The sequence below is a fragment of the Lepus europaeus genome, chromosome 4 (genome assembly GCF_033115175.1).
Source record: "Lepus europaeus isolate LE1 chromosome 4, mLepTim1.pri, whole genome shotgun sequence".
Lineage (NCBI taxonomy): Eukaryota > Metazoa > Chordata > Mammalia > Lagomorpha > Leporidae > Lepus > Lepus europaeus.
The window spans coordinates 56,270,099-56,286,251 of NC_084830.1; the positions used below are offsets into that span (position 1 = coordinate 56,270,099).

At 38.1% G+C, this 16,153-nt stretch overlaps 1 protein-coding gene across 1 annotated transcript in view; it reads right to left on the reverse strand.

Moving 5' to 3' along the window:
- The window catches only part of CNBD1 (cyclic nucleotide binding domain containing 1), a 502,062-nt gene that overhangs the window by 422,741 nt on the left and 63,168 nt on the right, over positions 1–16,153 (reverse strand). Inside the window, 1 exon segment of the mRNA XM_062189512.1 lies at positions 6,573–6,731. Coding sequence (XP_062045496.1) covers positions 6,573–6,731 — 159 coding nt within the window.

Below are 16,153 nucleotides of genomic sequence, written 5' to 3' on the forward strand. Positions count from 1 at the left end.
CCTTTCTGTATAGTTTTCCTCCAATACACTAAATTTTTATAATTTTTATTTTATTCAATTTATTTGTTTGAAAGGCAGAGAGACAAGTGAGACTGATCTCCCATCTGCTAGTTCACTCCCCAGTGCCCACAATAGCTAGAACTGGGTCTAACTGAAGCCAGGGCCTGGGAACTATCTGGGTCTCCCACCTGGCTGGGAGGGTCTGAGTTACTTAAGCCATTACCTGCTGTCTCCAAGATGTGCATCAGCAGGAACTTGGAATTAGGAGCAGAGCAGCCTGATCTCTCATCTATGCACTCTGATATGGGATAGCGGCATCCCACTGATGTCGTAATGGCTGCACCAAACGCCCACTCGCTATACTACCTAATTTAATAGATATACTAGCCCTACACCAACTGTTTGTCTCTGACTATCACATAGTCCTTACATATAGTTTGAGACCACAACTCTTCAATTTCTGTGTCATTTCACCAGAGGACAATAGTGTAAGAACCATATTGCATTTGGATTTTAAACAGCCTGATTCTAATAGGCAAACATCCTGATGTTCTTCCAGTGAGCAATTCCTCTGAGTCATTGCTGAGAAGTGGCTTTGCATCACTGCTCCACTGAAACATAATGATCTTCAGATGCCTCATTCCCTCAAAGGAAACAGCTTTAATTGGAGAAAGTAGAAGAAAAAACAATTGGGCCAAGTTTTCTCAGAGGATCTTAAACTACTTTTCACAGCTCATTTATACATTCTTCGTTTCTGCCCTTTCCACAGCTCCAAAATGCATACACACATTGCTTTTCCCCCCAGAAATTAGCTGTTTATAAAGAAACCAATTATTTTTACCAAAGTATGTCATAATTGTATTTCTAAAAGCCAGTGTTGTTGCAGGCAAAACAATCAAATCAAACATGTAAGAGTGCTAGATGATTTGCCCAGTTTTCTCTGTGATGTTAATTTGTCAACTTGAGCAAAGAATAAGATTTGCTTCCAGGATATCAACTCAACCTCTTTTGTCATTAAAAAATAAAATAAAATAAAATTCTGCTTGTTAAACTTCCCAACAGAAAACAGGTGTCACAATCATCTCTTATCTAGTCAAATTTCACAGCCCCTTGACAGTTCATGGCAAATCTCCTGACACCCACAGCCAACCACCCATACATGACTCTTTGCCATAAAGACAAAAATGTGTCAATCACACCAAGATTAAAATAATGATCTGGCCCCTAGCCTCCCCTCTGCTAACTCTTTCCCAGCTCATGCATTTTCACACAAATGGCCTCCTTACAAATTATACTGTACTTTTGTTTTTGTTTTCCATTTGCGAACCATTTTGCCATTTCTGGGCCCTTGTACTTGTGTTTCCTCTAATTGTGATGCACTTAGCCAAGATGTTAGATTGTCCAGCTCTCATTTCATAAAATTGTCTGAATGGTGTCACCTTTCGCAGTGGCCTGCCCTGATAATTTCATTGTACTCTATCCCCTTAATCTGCATTAGTTTTTCCTCCTTTTAAATGTAGGCTGCATGAAGACAAAGCTATTATGTGTTCCAAAGCCAAGAATATTACTAGAAACAAAGTCCAAAACTATACGTTGGATTCATTAATTAATGGATGAAAAATAAAATCAGTCTAAGCTATTTAGGTATCAACATTCTCATTCATATTTTAGTTCACAGATGTTAATATTATTTAGTCATAGTCATATTCTCCTAATTCTGAAATACTTTCTCTCTTGAAATTCTAACCCTTTGCCAACTGCATGTAAATACAGTAAGACTGTCTATTGCATATACTTCCCCATCAGGATTTATCCAATGAGTAGGTGCAAAAGAAACTATGGTAGCATGATTCCCATCTCTAAAATTTAATTGTGAGCCTAATTGCTTCCAATCTAAAGTACCTACAGCTGACTGAGTCCAATGTTGTGCCTTTAAGGGACTCCCATAATTACTGTAGAATTCCTAGCATCTCCAGGACACAGTTGTTTTTCCATTTTGAGAGCTACCTATATCTCCCACTAATGGCCCCTCTCTGTTTTCTGTTATTGTTGCTGTGCTGATAAACCAGAGTCAGTTTCTGTGGCTTAAAATCCAAAATTCTAAGTAACGAACACCATAAGCTTATATTAAACATCAACTAGAATAAATTTGCCTAACCCAACCTTCACATTTTAGTTTTTTTTTTTTTTTTATTTGACAGGTAGAGTTATAGACAGTGAGAGAGAGACAGAAAGAAAGTTCTTCCTTCCGTTGGTTCACCCCCTCAAATGGCTGCTACAGCTGGCACTGCACCCATCCAAAGCCAGGAGCCAGGTGCTTCCTCCTGGTCTCCCATGCGGGTGCAGGGGCCCAAGCACTTGGGCCATCCTCCACTGCCTTCCCGGGCCACAGAAGAGAGCTGGACTGGAAGAGGAGCAACCGGCACTAGAACCCAGCGCCCATATGGGATGCCAGTGCCGCAGGCAAAGGATTAACCAAGTGAGCCATAGCGCCAGCCCCAACCTTCACACTGTAACAACAAGTTTGCTGCAAGGGGCTTCTATGTACGGTGAACGACAACCTGGTTTGATATGCAAGTAGGTTGTAACCTAACCTAAGAGGACACTCTTACAGCTAAGTCTCTGAGTCTCTGCATAGACCACAGCCAATCCTTCAGTCATTCCCAGACTGAAATCTGCCAAATTATGTCCAACTGCCAAACTTCACCAGTCAGAGAAACTCTGCAAGTCACATTCTGTCTTTCTCATGATAAAAGCAGTTATCATCTGGTTCTAGACACTTTCTCAGGCTCAAACAAACTATTAAATTTAACTGCTCTCAATTTTTTCTCTTACCATCAATCTGATATACCTTGAAATACAAAGTTTAATAAGGAAGTTCCCAATTCTCTGTTTCTCTTTCCTCTCCCCTTCATACTGCCTGTTCTATTCACATCTTCCTATTACACAGTATCAATGATTTTAATGACCGTTCCAAAGATTTTAACATTTCAAAATTCCTATCCTCCTTCCCATGTAGCACCATTTTCTTAGAGCTGCTGACTTTAAGTAGAAGTCAAGAAGTAATCTGTGTGATTGCACTAAATCACACTAAATCATCAATAAGTGTTTCTTAATCTTCTCAGGGACATTTGCATTTGAAAACAGGACACTGTTATTCAAAACTAATTTCTTTTTGTTAAGGTACCAAGCAGGGTGGCAAAGTGAAGAATTATAGAACTACAAGGTAGCTAATTTTACTTTTTACAATGCTTATTTCTTGAAAGGCAGAGCAACAGCAGCAGAGAGAGAGTTCTTGTATTTGCTGGCCCATTTACCAAATGGCTGGGCTGAAGCCAGGAGCCAGGAACTCCATCTGGGCCTCTCACATGGGTGATGGGCCTAAGCACCTGCACCATCATCTGCTGCCTCTCAGGATGCATTAGCCACAAGCTGGACCAGCAGCAGAGTAGCCAGGATGCAAACTGGCCCTCTGCTACAGGATGCAGACATCTCAAGCCATGGTTTAATCTGGTGTGCCACAATACCTGTCCCTGGTAGCTACTTTACCAATTTTGTTGGATCACATCATGAGGCAACCCATCAACCTGTGGGTCGGTTAGGGATAAACAGAAGACTACAGACCTGACAACTTAACCATCAATAAAAATATTTTAGTCAAAGTACTTTTGTGTTGTGGACATAAAGCATTCAACTCTGTAGAAACTGTGGCTAACAGAATCACTAAGATATTGCTAGTGTTACAAAATGTGACTAACACATGGTAAAGGAACTGTCACTCCCCTCTCCAAGAGTGCTAGAGGCAGGGGCAAAATCGCAGATTTGCTTCTAACCAATAGTATGTGGCAAAGATGATGGGACAGATAGGCCTTCATTAGGTTCTATGACACTGTACCCTAAACGTAAGAGAGAACAAAGACTCTTCTTTGTTGGCTTGGAAAATTTAAGTTTCCTTGCTATACGAAGCATCGGAAGAGGGCCAAATGGTAAGGAATCCTGGGTCTCTAAAACTGAGAGCGGTTCCAACTAAGAGCCAGCAAAAACTGGGGATTTCAGTACTACAACCGTAAAAGATGAAATTCCATCAACTACTGTATGAGCCTGGAAGAGGATCACATTCTCTAGAAATTATTGTAGCCCAGTATACATCCTGAGCAACCCCTTGAGACACCGGGCAGGGAACCAGCTAAATTTTTCCCAGAAACATAAGAATTATATGTTATTTTGACACACTAAGTTTATGATAGCTTACTACACGACAGCCAAAAAACAAATACAGTATTGCCCCAAGAAGAGAAGATAAAAAGCATGCCCTGTAAGGAAACAAACATAGATTGCGAATTTAACACAAACGTTGTTCTTTTACATACTAGCTTATCACAGCTACTGCAAAGACTGAGATGAGGACTAAGTAAGAAAGTTTAAGTACAGTGTTTAGGCTTGCCATGAATATTAAAATGCCAGAAAAGTGAGCTCCCTACTGGTTTCCTCTGATATTGTAGTTCAGTTGCAGTCACGGCGCCACCTGTTGGCAGCAATGAGATTTGCAACCTGAACCCTCCTACCAGCCCAAATCCGAACCACTAAAACTAGTGGCTTAATGTAATGTACTTGTACTTTGGGATCACCTCTACCCACTGACCTGTTCTTTTATGGATGAGTGAGGAAATAGGTTCTGGAACTTCATGCCTGCCCAATATCTAGCACTCTGGGTATTTGGAAACAGGCCAGCAAACGGAATTCACAGAGGGCAAAGCAGCTTCCGTGGCTAGTCTCGCCTGTGCTTAGACAGCCTTCTACCATACCTCCTGAGGACTGACCACTCCAATCCATTGCTGGAACTGGGTCATTTACTCATCTGCAAATTCCAGCCCAACATTAGCCTGGGTTTGCTTCCATGTATTTTGACATCTTTCTGGAGAACCAGAGCTGCTGCTGCTCCTGCTGCTGCTGCTGCTTCTTTTTTTTTTTTTTTTTTTTAAGATTTATTTATTTTATTTGAAAGTCAGAATTACAGAGAGGCAGAGGTAGAGGTAGAGGTAGAGAGAGAGAGAGAGAGAGAGGTCTTCCATCTGCTGGTTCACTCCCTAGATGGTGGCAACAGCCAGAGCTGCACCAAACCGAAGCCAGGAACCAGGAGCTGCCTCCTGGTCTCCCACATGGGTTCAGGGGCCCAAGCATTTGAGCCATCTTCCACTGCCTTTCCAGGTCATAGCAGAGAGCTGTTTCAGAAGTGGAGCAGCCAGACTCAAAGCAGTGCCCATATGGGATGCCAGCATTGCAGGCACTGCATCCCAGCTACATCACAGCACCAGCCCCAAATCATAGCTTCTTGAGGATTTCTATGGCTAAGTTCCTCCTGCATCTCAGATCAGAACCTTCATTATCTGGAAACTGCTACTCCCAGGAAGAGAGGGATTCCTAACTGCATTAAGAATTCTTCAGTTCAGCACAACGTGAAATCAGCTCTGGTTGATCCACGGTTTTCTGAGAACTAAAAATTTTAAACCCAATGCAATGTTAACCAACAGGATAGTTTAATAGAAAGAAAATGGCTGAAAATCCTATTGCACCAGTAACTTCCACTGATTTAGGGATTTCCTAGCACTAGAATGTATTTTTAATAAATTGACTGGGCACATTCTGATTGAATTTTTCTCTTCACAGATTTACAGTTTAATTATACTTCCGTATAGCAAATGATATAATTTCCTCTTCTATTCCGTCTGTATATTCTCTATTCCTCGAACTTTCCTAGGTGACAAGTATCTATCACATTTATTTTTGCTTTATAATAAAAAATCAGAAATATTGTCAATGTCAAAAAAGCTCTGATTATATTTTTTTCAAATTTGCAAGTATATTTTTGAAGAAAATTGCTTATGGCACAAAACTCTTAGAATATTCCTTAAAACTGAAATGTCACATTGTTAATTACTACTTCTGTATTACTGGTCTTCCTATAAGGCACAATTCTTGATGCTTTTTTGTTGATTTTGTTTTTGCTATCAATCTGAGTTTCAATACCACATTTCATCATGGTTCCTCTTCAAATTTAATTTTATTCATAAATCCAATACAATCTGTGGTAATTTACCTCCGCTCAGATTTAATGCCCTTTTTTCTCCTTCTTCCCTTCCTTGTCCTCCTCCATAGTATCCCATTACAGAACAAAGTACTCCAGGAAATTAAATACAAGACAAGTGTGTATAAGGATTTTTTGATGGAGAAAAGAGTTTACATTTTGCAAGGAGCATTCAAGTAACCATAATATAATGAAATTTCAAATGTAATTTTGATTTAAAAATATCAGCAAATAACACACATTTTGCTTACAATTTAAAATCAAAATGATGGACTACAAGTTTAGTAATATTCACATAGCCATAAAATGCCATAGGAGTGAATTCATAAAGATTACATTCAGTCAGAAAAGTTTCTAGTATGTCAAACTGCTAAATCAACTCGCAATGCTATATCACAACAAAAGTACACATACCTGCAAACAACTAACTTTTAAAGAAAACTAGTAAAAAGAATTCAACTAAAAGAAATATGCTAGCAATACTTACAGTTTCTTTAAGATAGTTAAGAATTCTGCTATTTTCTCTGGGGATACTTTTGGTCCATGTAAATCTTGGCCACCACGTGCTTTTCTAATATGGACAGCTATGTTGTGAAAATCATCAGGATACTGGTATTGACTGTCTTCTACATTTCCTTTAGGTTTTCTGAACAAGAAAAACATATTTTATTATACTGCATACTGCTCAGAAATTGGCAAAGACTTTTGTTATCAATGGTAGAAACACTGTTCTGAGATAGTTTAGCATTTTAATAACATACTACTTTTTAATCTCTTGGGAGGCTTTTTCAATAACCCCTAGTAGAGATGCACGCCACTATAAGTCTGAAAATTAACATTTACAAAACATTTTAATGTACAAAATTTGATTACATGTATTATAATTGTCTTAAGCAACTGAAATACCTTTAATAATACAATAGGTTTACATAATTTAGGAAGATATTTCAAGTCTATAGCTAACATACTTCTTGTTATACAACTTTTTTCAGTATTTTATATCACTAATTATAATTTGTTTGGTCTATTGGTATTTGTTTCCCACTGATAAACTTCAAACTTCTTGAATGTTGTCCCCCTTTAAAGTATGAACATCTATCAGATTGCTCTATTCTTGGGCTATACAAAATACATCAAAGTCTCCAAGAGATGCATAAAAATCTTCCATTTCCCATTCATTTTTCCAATATCAATAATTCCTATTAAGAGGTCACTGAAAATAAGGGGCCAGGAATCCAACAATTGTTGCTATCTTTGAGGTGGATAAGATAATAAAAACCCAAATGATCACAGATCATGCCTAGGTCACAGCCTTTAATTGATATGAAAAAAGATGGAAATATAGTTAAATATAAGAGATTGTGTGGAACATTAATAAGAATGACAATTATCACATTAATATCTAAAATTTGTTGAGATTTTAAATGTGCTGGCTACCCTGCTGAACATTACATGCACATTATCTCATTAACACTAACCAAGTGAAGTAAAAGATATTATCTCCAGTTTATAAGATAAAGAAATTTTAGGTTGAAAAATGGTTAGCACAGCTGAAAATTTTTTTATCTACAGTTCACAGATTATTAAAGTTTAATAGTAGAATTTTCTGAAGTATACATATGAGAAAAACGATAAATTCCTAGCAGAACTTAAATACAAAAATCAAATTTAAAACTAGAAGCCAGTTCCCCTTCAATCACTTTCACATAATCTCAACCATTCCATCCACAGAGACCTAAACCTCACTTAAGGCAACTGTTCCTAGTTACTCCTCTAAATAGATTGGAATGGTAAATACAGTACAATTCAGCCACGATGAGAATTTAGGAGGAGAGCAGTTAACTGTTTTCCTCTACCCAGCCCAGATACTCAAACGGAATTAGTTATTATTTTCTGACGAAGAGGAGTTTCATGGACTGGAGGGTGAGGTGGAGGTCAACATGGCCTACTGTAGCAGAACTGTGGAAGTTAGTCCCTGCGGATTCAGTATTTTGGGTTAAGTTCCTCAGCTTTGCTCAGAGCAGATTCCTGGGATTCCTGTTTCAGTCTTGGCAATCTCAAGGCAGCCAAAGGATTTAGAACCATCCACAGTGATATATAAGCCCCTGAGGCCCACTGCTGCCAGGACATGCCAAAGCAAAAAGCAACCAGAACAAATTCTTAGATGGGACATGACTATTGATTCATTTATTCATTCATTCATTAAACCATGTCTTGTACTCTTCAGGAATTGGTAGAAAGTAATGTGCATTCATATTTATGTGGTAAAATACAATAATATAATATGTAGAATCTTAAGAATCTAGTCATACAGATTCAAAATCATATTTTCAGAGTGTGTAAAAATGTTTTACACATGCACGCACAGTGGGTAAGGAGTTTCAGGAGAGCCATGGTCGTGATTCAGGTCTTTTCTGCAAGCTGTGTTGGCGATCTCAGACTTCTACAGACTTCTGTATCATACAATTACTTGCCCCTTTGAATTTTTAGTAAAGTTTGATACTAGATAAGATCTCTCATTTTTATTTGATAATCTAATACTTATTTGACTCTCAGATCTCTAAAATTTTTTTCATATGAGTCCTATATGTTCCATGATAAGTTTGTTTCAAGATATATAGTATTTGTATTATGTTGTAAATAAAGTAAATAAAAAAACAAATACTAATACACATAACAACCTAGATTTTGAAAATAGAGCCTTACCACCATAGAATACTACCCAACTACTCTGTGGAGACATCCTCTAGACATAACCACTATCCTGCATTGGTTTTCATTACAAATTTTTCAAATGTATATGCATTTCTTTAAAGGAATCATTTTAGCTTTGTATATTTTTAAGTTTTAAAGAAATTAAGTGATTCTAAGAGATTCTGTAAATTTTTATTATTCTTTAACATTGTATTTTCAAGATTTAATAACTATAGTTCATTTATTTTAGTGATATTTTTAAATTATATATATTTTATATTTTTATAAATATTTTAAATTTTATATATTATATGATATATAAATATATGAATATTTTAAATTTTATATAAATATTTTATATTTTATATAGAGAGAAATTTATAAAAGTTCATGGAAAGATGGATATAAAAGTTTATTTTGGTGCAAAAAAAACATTTCCATGAACTTTTTGAATAGTCCTCAATTATTATATACCACAAATGAATTTTTTGGGGGGAGATGCGGCTTTTGGTGTGTTTTTGCCATTTTCCTAGTCTGTACACAATTCAATGTTGATTTCCAGGCTTGTTTATTTTGTTTGCTTGTTTCCTGTGTATGGACTTGGCAACTCCAGCTAGTCTCGTGAATGTAAGACTTCTCCAGAGGACAGGCCCAGGTGTGGAATTTGGGTCATAATTTGTGAATATCCTCAATTACTAGAAACATCAAATTATTTTCCAAAATGACTACAAATGGGTTAGAGAATATACACAGATTTATCTCCTAAGCACAAGTTAAAATTAGAGAAGCTCAAGCAGGATAAAATATTTTAGACATCTTAAGATCGCCTTTAAAATAGCAATATATTTCTATATACTTATAAAATAACAAGATACAGTGTTCCTTCTCCATGCATAACCTACATTCCTTCTATTCACAATTCAGTTCTAGAAATATTTGCTGAACTCTTAACCCAGGAACAATAATGTTCATTTTCTTCAGGATCTCAGCTCCCAGGTGTGAACTGTTTCCATTTCTCCACTTTTACTCCTCTATTTTTCCCACCCACAGAACATTGCTAAATTAGTCACACACCTGGGTGATTACAAATCTACATTATCTAATTTTAACTGATCCTTGATTCTGTTCAACCTTCCTACAGCTATTTGTCAAGCTCTTACACACTCACCTCAATGACTTTCACCTCAATGACTTTTTCAAACCTTTTTATATATTGTATATACAACTTCTGCCAGTACTAATACTCTTCACCTCTGATTATCAATAATTATTGAGGATAATGAGGATACAGCGCTCTGCTCCAGTGTTACTCAAGCTGGCCTTACAACTAATTTATTGAAGAAAATTAAATGCAAATAAAATGTGGTCTAAATTTTCAGAATTTCTCTTTGCTTCTTTAAGTAGATCTTAGCTCTAGGGGGTTAGTCCAATGAGTGAAGCAGGTACCTAATATGGTGCCAACTTGGGGGCATAGGAAGGCAAATTTCTTGACATCAATAGTAACAATCTGGGGAACATTTCAAACTTTGAATTATATCCATTTGAGCAATAAAACTGACTCCCTTTGAATCAAGATGGACTGCCCCCCCCCTTGGTTGTATGGCCTTCTATGAATAAGATTTATATGGCAAGATGTAGGCATCTACTTCTTCAGCTGAACTCAGTTTCAGCAGGTCCACGACCTCTTAGCTGATGATGTCATACTTTTTCATTATCAGGATATTGGTCAGGAATTCCTTACAGTGACAACAGCAGGAATCTCTAGGTCCCTTAAGAGCTGGATAAAGTCCTAGGAAGATCTATGAATGTACAAAGCTCTCCCTCAGCAGTTACACAAGAAAATACATTCTGATGCTACTGCTGCTGCTGTGCTTCTGTTTTCTGTCCACTCTTTATGATACTCTTTATTCAGAAGGGGAAAAAAAAACTTTTCTTAAATTTCCTCAAAAATACTAAACCATTTAGCACATGTGCAAAAGCAGTAGATATACCAAATACTAATTCTATGCTAAAGAGATGCTGTGTCATATGTGACACAGCATGTTTGAAATCCATTAATAAATCTTTCCTTTCTTAAACATCCCCACCTCCATCCCCAGCATCATAGTTTCTCCTCACTCAGTGCACAGCCTCCTCCAATTACTTCCTGACTTCTGTTGCTTTTCTCTGACTTTCGTGGCTTCTGGATTAGAGCAATTAAAACCTCAACATTACTCTCAGACCCTTCTCATTAAAACTGTCAGGAATGAAACATGGAAGGACTTTCCTTTCAACATAATCTATCATTCCTCAATGGTGGTTGAAATTGCAAAGGACTTGTGTTTGACTCAGAATTAAAACTTTCTTGTGACAGTCCACGTTAATGCAAAGAAATTCCATTTATATAGGCAATTCCTATAAGTTGTCCAGCATAGCACAACGATAATGGCCAAGGCTATCTAGGTTTCATTTTTATGTCACAGTAAACAATCTCACTTGGGCTTCATAGGAGAAGATCAAACATAGTTGAAACATTTCACTAAATTTCTATGAACCTCCTTCTTCATCCACTCATATGATTCTCCAAAAGGTTCAATATTACATACGTGAGCTGACATAACAGTCCTTCATTTATCCCTTGCCTTACCTTTCTGTTTCCCTACCTCCCTTCCTTTTTTTCTCTTTTTCCTTCCTTCTTGGTTTCCACTTTCATCCTTTTTCCTCCCTCCTTACATCCCTTACTTTCTTACTTCATTTTTTTTTTTTTGCCTCCTTTCCATACCCAGACACCATTCCCACCATCTTGCTACCCAAGGAAGATTCTTCTAGAGGTTTTCAACAACTTCTTTCCAACAAGTTTCTGCTGATAACTACCAAACTGAGTAATTTGCCTATCAACAGTGATAGTTTTCCCCACATTTGGGTAATTAACAATGTTAAGAACCTTCCTTTCTTCTCCCCTCAGTAGTTTCCCCCTTCTCTTGGATGACTCTTTTGCTTCAACTTAAACAACTTTTCCTTGTGTAAGCTTTTCCTGATCTTCCAGTTCACCACCTGCCCTGACCTAAGCATTCTCAGTGCAACCTTCCCCAACACCGCAGACCCGTTTGACACCCATACACTGTGTTTTCCACCTCTTCCTCAACAGCACCAGCAAGCTTCAGGTGTCAGGGATCCTCTCTGACTTGTACTTAGTACACAGTTTGAATTCAGGATATATTGTTGAATCATTAAATATATGAGAAGGCATTATTGTATGGTTCTTTTCCGGATAATGTGATATTTACATCATTGTAGAAACCATCAGTGAAGCAGACTTACTATAGTTCTAAATTTTAAATTAAAAAAAAAAATAGAAGCAGCATCTCATTCAACACTTAGACTTCAGGTAAAACATGATTTTATACTTCTTTGAGAATCAGAGAGAGAGAATGCTCCTAGCTACAGGTTCACTCTCAAAATTCCTGCCAGATTCTGCCAAAGGCAGGAACCTGGATCTCAACCCACGTTTCCCTCTTAGGTGGTAGGGATCAAACTACTTGAGCCCTCCTCACACATTGCCTCCCAGAGTCTGCATTGGTAGGAAACTGGAGTGGGCATCCAGAGCTGGGGCACAATGATGTTACAGTCATCTTAACTGTTGGACCAAATGCCTGCCTCTATAATTGTTCATTATTCATTTTAATGTTAAATGGTTTAAGTAGACTATGACTCCAACATTTATAAATTATTCTAAGGCCAGATCTAAGTTACCACGAAGTAAACACTGCTTAGATTTAACATTATCACATGGGTAATTTCTATGATGTTAGTGAAGGAAATTGAATCTATGACCTTACAAGAAAACCACACAAGCAATTTTGCAGTGAGATTTTTCTAAAAAGTCAATCTATCGGAATGAGTTACTCTAGGTTTCCAATTGTTTCATTTCCAAATATTTATCTTTGTTTTTAAATATTCTCTGCACTCATACTTTAAGGAAGAATTTACCATCCATCAAGGCTGTACATGCACCATACGGAATGATTGTCTTAAAATGTATTTTAGAGTAGGCTTTTTGGCCTAGCAATTAAAACAACAGTTAAGATGCTCATGTCCCACATCAGAGTGTCTGGATTTGACACCCAGCTCTGGCTCCTGACTCCCATCTTCCTGAAAATGCAGACCCAAAGAGGCAATGGTGATGGCTCAACTAGTTTGGTTCCCACCACCTAAGTGGGAGTTGTAAGCTGAGTTTCTGATTCCTAGCCTTTACCCAGCAGGCATTCAAGAAATGAATCTATGGATTGGAGTTTCTCTCTCTCTCTCTCTCTCTCTCTCTCTCTCTCTCTCTCTCTCTTTCCCTTCCTCTATTTCTTTGCCTCTCAACTTATTTAAAAATTTAAATATATTTGGAAAAATAATATATATTAGAGATGTCCCTCATCTCAAAGTGATCCCAAAGTGATATGTTATTTGTGTTTATATATAGAAGTAAAATGCAGAGCTTCAATTTTAGCAATCGGGAAGTCTCGACCTCTTTAGAATCTAAAGTCTAAACTTATGCATCAATCTTCTGAACAAAACATATTTTGACAGCTTTTTGGAGTGACTGGTAATTTGGTCGACTGAGCATAAAGATTTCTGAGCCACCGTGAAATATCCCCAGCAGACTTCTGGTCAGCCTGCCTCTGGCATGTTAGAGAATATTCCGTGAGGAGTCCTGGAGCGGTAGAAGGGGGAACACACCAGATACACACTTCTGAATTCCTTTTGCTCTTGTCCAAATTACTCAGTTGTACATGACATAATACAAACCAAGAGAATATTATTTTATGAAAATTTACCATCACCCGGGTAATTTATAAACATAACAACTCCTAGATAGAACAGCCTACCTCTACCTCTCATTTCCCTATCGGTTCCTATACTTAACTAAAATGGAACTATTTAAGAGATACTGCTTGAACTTTATTAAAATGTCTTGATAAAGTGCTGGCACTGTGGCATAGCAGGTAAAGCTGCCGCCTGCAGTGCTCACATCCCATATGAGTGCTGGTTTGAGCCCCAGCTGTTCTACTTCCAATCCAACTTTCTGCAGTGGAAGATGGCCCAAATCCTTGAGCCCCTGTACCTACATGGAGACCTGGAGGAAGCTCCTGGCTCCTGGCTGCTGGCTTCAGATTGGCGTAACTCCGGCCATTGCAGCCATTTGGAAAGTGAACCAGCAAATGGAAGACCTCTCTGTCTCTCTCTCTCTCTCTCTGCCTCTGCCTCTCTGTAACTCTGCCTTTCAAATAAATAAATCTTAAAAAAAAAAAAGCCTTAAGTAAAAATATGCCAAGTAATCCCAAACCTTCATGTTGTGCATATTAAGCATAATATACCAATGCTACTAAATGTAACAAAATGATATTATGACCAAAGACCATACATAGTTTTGTAGCTTGATCATTTGAAGTAAGACCAAAAATGAATGAGTTAATACTTGCAAACATAGGCTAAATTTTCCCAGTAGAAACTGTCTCCACCAAGAAAAAGTTGGTTTAGTGATATTTTTTCCAGGCTTGGGGAGAAAAAGAAAGGCATGAAGTAGTAATCTCTCTGCTCATTTCTCAGATTGTGATACATGAAGCTTCAGCAAGAGCCTCAGCTGAGAACATGTGAAAAATATAGAATCTCAAGCCCTACCCAAAAGCCTCTGGATTGTAATACCCCCACCAAGGGAATTTGTCTAGATATTAAAGTTTGCAAAACACTAATCGGGAGGCTATTGGAAGTCACTTGGGCAGATCAGCCAACTTTCTGCCATTGACTGCCATGTAATGGTACCTGTATAAATACTTGATCATTACATTTTGAATAATATATTCCCTTTGTTAAATAAACAAGAGGCCATTGGCTTGAGACTCTCTCAGTACTTTGAGTTCCTAAGAAACCATAGCCTAACATGTAAAGAAATAGAAACCTAATTTAAGAACATGTTTTTCTGTAAAAATGGGTGGGTTTCAACTAATGACAGGCAGTCAACTGATTGGATCATGCCCAAGTGAGGCAGCTGCCTTGCTGAATCCAATTAGGCAGTTTTCCTACTTTCAGGCTATCAAAGCTCACAGGTTCATAGCACTGGGTGGTGATGTCTGAACCTCTTCTATATAATGCTACCTGATGGATGAATCCTTCTTTGTACAAATAAACTTTAATTGTCTGAAGATTTTTTTTAACATCATGAAGGAAAGTCTGTTCTATCATCTCCCACAGTATATCTTTCTGTATCACAATACAAATCAATATTCTATGTATGAGTATTTATTTATTTATTTTGTTCTGTCTCCTATAGCCAGTGAGGGTCTGAAGAGGTTTGCTTATTTTTCACTATCATTGATCTATGAAATTTCCCTTTTAACGGCCGACGCCATGGTTCAACAGGCTAATCCTCCGCCTAGCAGTGCCGGCACACCGGGTTCTAGTCCTGGTCGGGGCGCCGGATTCTGTCCCGGTTGCCCCTCTTCCAGGCCAGCTCTCTGCTATGGCCAGGGAGTGCAGTGGAGGATGGTCCAAGTGCTTGCGTTCTGCACCCGCATGGGAGACCAGGAGAAGCACCTGGCTCCTGCCTTCGGATCAGCGCGGTGTGCCGGCCGCAGCGCGCCAGCTGCGGCGGCCATTGGAGGGTGAACCAATGGCAAAGGAAGACCTTTCTCTCTGTCTCTCTCTCTCTCTCACTGTCCACGCTGCCTGTCAAAAATAATAAAAAAAGAAAAAGAAATTTCCCTCTTAAAAGGACCTGATTAAATCTCCAATTATCTTTCTCTTTAAAAAGTAATGTCATGACCACGTCCATGCCATCTGTGCCACAAGCACCATCTATCCAGAGAGAATTTTTGACAGCATGTTTATAGAGAAAAAAGCTGGTGCAACTTCTCACTGTCAAAAGGCATTTTACTCTGATTTCATATGGGTATACTTTTAATATTGTAATACATACATAAGTAAATGAGATTGGATATTTATCATAAAATTATTTTCCTCTAACAATAATCTAAAACTTTTTCAAATGTTTGCAGATCTCCTTCCCCCAATACCATTTATGATATCTTAGTCTCATCAGTTTGAAGCCATTTAATTAGAATAACTTTGTTTTGTCAAGTAAATAAAAGTGAGTTCTGATGATTTTCTGCCTATGCCATGCCTTGTAGGCCTTGGTTTGTGTGCGTGTTGGGGGGGGGGGGGATGGGCTGTTTGTCTGACTATGGCCAGAGGATAGCGCTGCCTTCATCTGTGAGTTGACAGATGATCATCACGCTCCTGTTGCACCGTGGCTGGCAGCTCTACGCGAGCCCCTAGATTGGTATCCATCTGCCTGCTACTATAGTCACTGTTACTGTCTTCCCTTTGGGTCTTCAGAAGCCTGCCTCA